This window comes from Zingiber officinale, chromosome 9A (assembly GCF_018446385.1).
Source record: "Zingiber officinale cultivar Zhangliang chromosome 9A, Zo_v1.1, whole genome shotgun sequence".
NCBI classification, from domain to species: Eukaryota; Viridiplantae; Streptophyta; class Magnoliopsida; order Zingiberales; family Zingiberaceae; genus Zingiber; species Zingiber officinale.
In genome coordinates this window covers 34,545,197-34,554,035 of record NC_056002.1, presented here as the reverse complement: position 1 = coordinate 34,554,035, position 8,839 = coordinate 34,545,197, and the positions used below count along the sequence as shown (strand labels likewise).

Here is an 8,839-nt window from a genome sequence, read left to right as displayed (position 1 = left end):
TATTCTTTCTCTCCATTATGTAGTCCTTTGATTAATATTTGTCAATTTTCCATAGTTTTTCACTTTTAGATCTTTAAAGCATCTAGTGACAAGTGCAGATTGGTTAGCACTGAGAGTGTTCTCTTTTGTTTATGAAAGATTACAGATATCAAGAGAACTAATGGTCTAACAACATATCTTCAATTGTTTGCTCACAAAATATTACTTATTCCTTTTCCTGGAAGACATCCACCATCTACTCCAATTCAGTGTAATGGTTCTCTCGATGACAGGTACTTTTTGCCATCATATTTTATGAGGATTAATTTAAAGACAAATTAATTATTTTTAGGTAGTAATCAACAATTGATGAATTCCCCTAGGATTAATAAAAGGGTATCTTGCAATGAGCAAAAGGATCATGATTCCACACCATAATATCTGGTATGCTATTCACGATATTTGCAATGAACAAAAGGATTATGAATTTTGGAGAGAGGAATGATCCTCCACACAAAGGAGAGAAGGTAATTGGTAAATAATGATATTATTCACTTTAATAAATCTATCTAGTTTCCATGCTTTAGTCTTGTTTCTCTGGTTGAGTAGGAAGTTCCAGAAGGTGCTCCTTACTATTTAGCTGGTCAGGCATTCGTCATAAGTGGCACACTTGACAGGTAATCTAGTATCATTGCAAAAAATTTATATCTAATATAACACTGTAAGTTGTATCTCTTGACATATTTGTTTGTTTTGGATTAAGATCCTATCTAGAAATATTGTGGAGTCATAGGATCTTAAGATCCCAATGCTTAACAAAATATTTATTCAAAAATTATATTTGGTATTTGTGATTTTATCATATGGATTATCTTTCGATATCTAGTTTTGTTAGCCAAAATTTATGGCTAAGGATGACTAATATTATTCATGTAGGAGATATATGAACAATGCATTATAACTAGTAGGGGTTGCATTTTTATATGGTACTCCTCTAAGATGGATGATGATCATAAAAGTTAGTAACGTTTCTTATACTCTGAAGTTAAAATTGGTTATCATATATAAAAAAATTTCTTAGGTGACATGGTACGAAATGATCTACTATGAAGTTAGCAATACTGTAATTATATATTTGATTAAGTGGAGGCTTTCAAGACTTAGATCTTAAGTAGGATTGGTGAATGAGCATAGGGTTGGATCATAGTGATCATGAGATCTCTACTCAATTTAGTTCCTACTTTGTATCCATATTTGTTTGGACCATTTTGGGCTGGAGCATCAGAAATTCGTGAGACAAATTGTGATTAACAACCATACTTGAATTATATGTAGGTACAGCGGAGGCCGGCAAGAAGGGGGTGAATTGCTTCTGAAAAATTAAAACGATACCCTCCTCGGATCTTTCAACTCAAAGATAAGCAACTATAATAAAATTAAGAGTAGAAATAAAAGGAGACAGAAATTTAACCTGGTTACAACCAAGAGGGTTGTTAATGCAGGGCAGTAAGAAAGGCATAGTAGAAGATCTCTTTTTCTGAAGGCGGAGAAGCCTTTTACACACTTAAAACGCTCACAAGTTGCTAAGAAAGACTACAGAATTGATTGCTTGAGTTATTTTTTTTACTTTCCTAGCTCCAGGGGCCTTTATATAGCTTCTGAAAAGTCTATCCCGAGGGTTGAAGGTGCCTCTATAAGCCTTGAAGGCGCCTCCATGACTTTTGACCTGATATAACTCTATCCGTGCTCGAACGACTCTTTTGACTAGGCTTGAGGTGCCTTAAACAAACTTGGAGGTGCCTCAAATGTTTGAGGCGCCTCCAAGCTTGATTGAGGAGCCTCAAAGGTTTGAGGCGCCTCAAATACTGCTTGAGGCGCCTTGAGCTGTATTTCCAGCACATCTTCTCCTTTGCTTTGACTTCCGAAGCTTCACTTGGTTGGGTGATTGAGGCCAACCGAAATAGGGCTCACCCGAACCCAATTTTCGGCCTTCTCCTCGAGCAGTCTTCCGTCCGGCTTCTCGTCCCTCGAACGCCGTGCATGTTCTTCTCGTCCACCGGAGTACTCTTCCGCAGCTCTCTCGTCCTTCGGACGCACCGAGCCCATTGACTCCCTTCCCGTGCCGTCCTTCTCGCTAGCTGCGTCTTTCGCTCGACTTCCTGCGCTCCTAAGCTCCTGCACACTCAGACACAGGGATCAAACACAAAGCAGGACCTAACCAACTTGGTTGATCACATCAAAACACCCACGGGGACCAACAATCTCCCCCTTTTTGATGTGCATCAACCCAAGTTCAAGTTAGGGTAAAAATAGACACAAAATAGTAATTTTAAAGAAAATTACTAAACTAGCATGTTAAGCATTAGTTTGCAATAAATAAAATTGCAACTACTAAATTAAGAGTTAACCAGAGAAAAAAAATAATTTTAATTTAAAAAATTCTCTCCTCTCTAAACTTGTACCTCTCTCTCCCCCTTTGATCACAGCAAAAAGCGGGGTAACAGAAAAATTTTTTTAGCAAATTTTTAAGTTAGAAAAAATTTGTGTAAAACGAATTTTCCAAAAAAAATTTCTAAGTAAACATAATTTTTAGAATTTTTCAAAAATAATGTCTAAGTCAAAAATTAATATTTAATTTTAAAAATGTTTGAAAAAACTTTCAAAGCATTATTTAATTCTAGTTTAATGTTTTTTCAGAAAGTTTAATTAAATATTTTATTTCAATATTTCAGCTTCCAGGTCATGGCGAGGCACTAGACCTTCTTGGTTATTGGAGTAACAACCACTTCCTTAGACAAAGCTTCATAAAGAAATTTTAACATTTAATTTTTCTTCTGAAAGCCTTAATTAAATAGATTAATTTAGCACAGATTTCGGAACCCAATAGAGGTTCCTTCCTACAGGGTTATTAAAAAATTTAGGGGGTACATAGTTCTTGGGTACTCTTTTAAGTTGACCCTGATGGTTTCTAATGTACCAATTCAATTTTCCATTAATTTTTAATTTTGAGTTTGGAAATTTATTTGTTTTTAAACATGTATCGGATTTCAATTTTTCAATTTCTAATTTTAATTTGTCATTTTCTGATTTTAGATGATCATACATTTCTAACGGGCATGCTTTTGCTAGGTTCAATTTTAATTTAGCATTTTCTTTTTCTAATTTGAATAAGTCTTTAGAAAGAAACTTAATAAAGCGAAAAGACTGAGTCGGGGTTAGATTGCATACCTGACTTACCTGACTCGGTGAGGCTCCCCCTTCATTGCAGCTTTCCTCTTCTGATGTTCCTCCCCCTTCATCGATGCTCATCTTTGAGCTTGACTCTTCTTCCATCTGATGGTTAGCTAGTAGAGCTAACCCTGAAAAGGCTTCGACGTCTGATTCAAAAGAAGACGAATCTGACCAGGTTGCCTTCAGGTTCTTGTGCTTGGAGGATTCTGGCTTCTTGTACTTGACCTTTTCTTTCTGCTTGCTCTTTAATTTCAGGCAATCATCTTTGATGTGCCCTTCTTCGTTGCAGTTGTAGCAACGAATCGTTCTCCTTTTTTGCTCATGCTTCTGCGATCTAAATTTGTTAGATTTAAAAAACTTATTAAATCGTCTTACCATTAATGTAGCCTCGTTTTCGTCGATCGAGGCTTCGGAGTCAGAACCGTTTGCTCTTGCTTTCAAAGCAATGTTCTGACTCGTCTTTTCTACTCCAATGGGCTCTGCAATTCGAGATTCATGAAGTTCAAAAGTTGAAAATAGATTTTCTAGAGTACTTACCTCGAAGTCCTTAGAGATGTAGTATGCATCTACTAAGGATGCCCATTCTTGAGTTCTCAGGAAGGCGTTGAGCGCATATCGGATCGAGTCTCGGTTCGTTACTTCTTCTCCAAGATTGGTTAGTTGCGTGATCAGCTCTTTGATCCTTGCTTGGAGTTGTGCTACCTTCTCGCCTTGGTTCATCCGGAGGTTCGTCAATTGGGTCCGGAGGATGTCGCGCCTCGCTAGCTTCGCTTCGGAGGTACCTTCGTGAAGCTCCAGGAATTTTTCCCAGAGATCTTTCGCGGAGTCGTAGCTTCCGATCCGATTTACCTCCTAAGGTGGCAGAACGCTGAGCAGGTGGAACTCAGCCTTTCCGTTGGCGACAAAATCGGTTTGCTCCTTCTTGCTCCACCTGTTTTCTTCTTTATCTTTCGGCGCTGCATATCCATATTTCATTATTAAAAGTATATCAAATTCAGTTTTAAAAAATACCTCTATTTTTCGCTTCCATGTAGCGAAATCTCCGTCGAACTTTGGAGGATGAATATTTGCTCCGGCCATCGTCTTGATCGTTGTGCTTCAGTCGGCGGTTAGTCCTTCTGAGGCGGTCTGGCTCTGATACCAATTGTAGGTGCAGCGGAGGCCGGCATGAGGGGGGTGAATTGCTTCTAAAACATTAAAACGATACCCTCCTCGGATCTTTCAACTCAAAGATAAGCAACTATAATAAAATTAAGAGCAGAAATAAAAGGAGACAGAAATTTAACCTGGTTACAACCAAGAGGGTTGTTAATGCAGGGTAGTAAGAAAGGCGCAGTAGAAGATCGCCTTTGCTGAAGGTGGAGAAGCCTTTTACACACTTAAAACGCTCACAAGTTGCTAAGAAAGACTACAGAATTGATTGCTTGAGTTGTTGTTTCTTTCCTAGCTCCAGGGGCCTTTATATAGCTCCTGGAAAGTCTATCCCGAGGGTTGAAGGCGCCTCTATAAACCTTGAAGGCACCTCCATTGACTTTTGACCGGATAGAACTCTATCCGTGCTCGAACGACTCTTTTGACTAGGCTTGAGGCGCCTTAAACAAACTTGGAGGCACCTCAAATGTTTGAGGCACCTCCAAGCTTGATTGAGGCACCTCAAAGGTTTGAGGGGCCTCAAATACTGCTTGAGGCACCTTGAGCTGTATTTCTAGCACATCTTCTCCTTTGCTTTGACTTCCGAAGCTTCACTTGGTTAGGTGATTGCGGGCAACCGAAATAGGGCTCACCCGAACCCAATTTATGACCTTCTCCTCGAGCAGTCTTCCGTCCGGCTTCTTGTCCCTCGAACGCCGTGCACGTTCTTCTCGTCCACCGGAGTACTCTTCCGCAGCTCTCTCGTCCTTCGGACGCACCGAGCCCGTCGGCTCCCTTCCCATGCCATCCTTCTCGCTAGCTGCGTCTTCCGCTCAACTTCCTGCACTCCTAAGCTCCTGCACACTCAGACACAGGGATCAAACATAAAGCAGGACCTAACCAACTTGGTTGATCACATCAAAACACCCACGGCGACCAACATTATATTATTCTTGTTCCAATTTTTTTATTCCTGTTCATGGATGTATTTTTTAACATGGATGTATTATTGATGGATGTATTTTCTTTTATCTGTATTAGTATTTTAGGTTTTGGAAGCTTGCCTTACCAATTCCTATTTCCATTGCAGTGACTTTCCTTATATGCAGCTCAGTGGCATCATCTCCCTGAGCATTGGCCGGATTCGGAGGCTTCAAAGATTATAAGCACATTTTTCTTTTAGTTCTTTTTTTTTCTTACTAGAACACCTTCGAATGCATGGTGATTCTGACAAAAAAAAAAAAATGAAACGATGTAATATGAAATATGAAATCCCAAACAAGGAGACTGTGAACCACCATTTGGTAGATCACCATATTAATTTTTAAATTGTTCTATTTAATATACTCTTTCTTAATTGCATTTCTCTTGCTAGTGTTTGATCTAGATTTGAGATAGTACTGAAGATGAAATTTCTAATCTTAAGTAGCTATAGTGATGGAATTCTTTCAAGGATGAAATTATCATTGTGGCAGGGCTTTGCACCAAAACTGCTTGCACGGTCCTATTCCATAAAGAACTGCACTGAGCTAATAGCATTGTATGCGTTTTCTTCTATTCATATATTTTTTTTATCGATTATAGTTATTGGCAATGAGAATTTACTATATATTGTTGCATGAAGTTGTTACATTACTTATTTTTCAAGGTATCTGAGAGCTAATTACCTTCAAGGGAACATTCCACCCGAGATTGGAGAACTTGTGCACCTTACCATCCTGTAATTATTACATCCCCTTATTTTCTTTTGTTATATAGTTGTTTCTTTAATCAGTTTTCTTGAGCTTGATGTAAAAAAATGTAGGGACTTGTCAAGCAATTTGCTTAGGGGCACAATTCCTCCATCTATTGGCTCTCTGAACCAATTACGATTTCTGTGAGTGTTCATGTGATTATTGGTGGCTAGGCAGTTTGTTGTTGCAGAGTTAACTGTTTGACTATGATTTTTTTAACAACTGTAGGAATTTATCAACAAATTTCTTATCTGGTGAGGTTCCAACTGTTGGAATCCTTGTAACTTTCCAAAGCACTTCATGAGTAACTCTTCTATTCTCTTTGATGCTTCATTGGCTTGCTCCATTAATTGTTACATGTTATCCAATTGTTTTCTACTTGGGCAACTAAAGTTTTTTTCCCCATTACACAAGCGTTCTCTTCTATCTTTTTATTTGACATATAGATCATAACTAGCGTTCTGGGTGAAAATATCTTATTAGTTCTGCTCAGTGTTAGAATGTGTTATGTTAGCACTTTGCATTTGACCTTTCAGTGTTTGTTGGATAAGTTTTATGGCATTGCCAACCTTAAAGTATCATGCTTTGATTTGAATATGCTATTGGGCTAAATTGAACTCAATGAAGAACCATATGATTTATATGATTGAGATCGTTGCAAATTGCCAAATAGCTGTGGATGTTATGCAATTTCTTTTCCTTCTATACCAGCTGCTAATTTCCAATAACATGCTACACAAATAAGACAACAGTAGTGAAAATCTTAATTGTATCATCAATCTGTATGTGTTTCAGCAGGTTAAGATAATTCTTATTTGCTTACATGTATATTTTATCTTTTAATGTCTTTATAATTTATTTATTTTTATCAGCTCCTACATCTTAATTCTGCAGATTTGATTGCCAAGGGAAATTTGTATACTCAGTCACGTGAAGATGCAGCTAGTAAGTTGCTGGAAAAGGCTTTAAAGATTCAGTTGGGAAGAGGATTTTAGCTGACATATTTTGGATTTCGATTACACAACTATTATTTTCTCATTTTGATGTGTGTAATTAATTTTTGAAATTTGAAGATAACATTTTCATGGATTGAATGTAGTAAATATTTAGTTTTGTATTAGTGGTTTCTTTATATTAAATAAAGATTGATTGTTTGTTATTTCATGTTACAACATGAACATTAAAGACAACGATCAGAAACATTGTAAAAAGTACGTAACCACAATGGATTTTTTTTTTTGTGAAAAGTGATAAAAGACAATGGTTTTATCCGTTGTAAAACATATTAAAATTATATACCATAACGGTTTATATCTGTTGTAAAAAGAGTCTACCACAACGATTTATATCTGTTGTCAAAATTATCTATCACAACGGTTTTAAAACGTTTTCGTATCCTTCGTAAACAAATTTTGAGTATATAAACAACAACGGATAAAAATCGTTGTTGAATGTCTACAAAGACAACGGATTCAAAACCGTTGTCGTAGGGCAATACATTTTACAACGCCCTCAGTTACAACGGTTTTTTGACCCTACGACAATGGATAATATCCGTTGTCGTTTATAGTTTTTGTTGTAGTGGCACAACATTCTTTTCTTGCGATCCCTTATTACTTTGATCCCAATAATATGCCCACATTCTCCCAAAACCTTCATATCAAACTGCTTGGACAACCATACCCTTACGTCTGACAACACTTTGACATTGTTGCCAATGAACAAAATGTCATCTACGTATAGTACAAGAAATACCACCATGTTTTCATCATTCTTCTTGTATACACAAGACTCATCCGGACACTGAATAAATCCATAAGATTAAACTGGATATTCTAAGATCTCGAAGCTTGCTTCAGTCCATAGATAGACTGATGCTGCATCTTTATCTTGGAGTGCTTCATCTTATGTCCAGGGATCAGGTTCATGTTCACCAGGGATCAAGTCCGAAGACTCTCCCAAAAACATGAATCTATCAGGTTGCCGAACAACCCTCCCACTACGACGTGACACTGCTTGTAATTGTACATCATTTGTGACACATGTTGCAGTTTCTTATGGTATCTCATCTTGTACCGTTGGTACTAAAGTAGACGTGTCTTCTCTTATTTCTTCAAGAACAATTTTACTCATGGGCTTGTGGTTCATTACATAGTCTTCTTCTAAAAATCGGGCATTGGTGCTAACAATGACCTTCTGATCTTTAGGACTATAAAATAAACCACCTTTCGTTCCATTAGGATAACCCACAAACAAGCGAACTTCTGTACATGATTCTAACTTATCAGTGTCTCCCTTCAGCACATGTGCTGGACTACCCCAAATCCGAATATGCTTCATACTAGGTTTACGCCTAATCCACAATTCTGTGGGAGTAGAGGGTACTGACTTAGAAGATACCAAGTTCAGAATGTACACTGCCGTTTCCAGAGCATATCCCCAAAACGAATTTGGTAATTCTGAATAACTCATCATTGATCTAACCATTTCCATAAGAGTCCTATTCCTTCGTTTTACTATACCATTCTGTTGGGGTGTACCAGGTGTAGACAGTTGAGATTGAATCTCGGCCTCTGATAAGTAATTCCTAAGCTCTCCTAAGAGGTACTCGCCACCATGATCAGACCATTGTGTCTTGATACTTTTACCATGACGTTTCTCCACATCAGCTTTGTACTCTTTGAACTTATCAAAGTACTCAGACTTGTGGCGCATCAAGTAAATATACTCATATCTCGAATAGTCGTCTATAAAAGAGACAAAAT

General features: G+C 37.6%; 1 protein-coding gene across 1 annotated transcript; it reads left to right on the top strand.

The window, feature by feature from the left end:
- Nucleotides 1-461: 461 nt before the first annotated feature.
- On the top strand, nt 462-7,069 carry LOC122019140 (receptor kinase-like protein Xa21). The gene is made up of 6 exons (XM_042576639.1): nt 462-506; nt 589-656; nt 5,990-6,061; nt 6,146-6,217; nt 6,303-6,354; nt 6,947-7,069. Exons 1-6 carry the CDS (start codon nt 462-464, stop codon nt 7,067-7,069), a joined length of 432 nt encoding a protein of 143 aa, XP_042432573.1.
- Nucleotides 7,070-8,839: the final 1,770 nt, after the last annotated feature.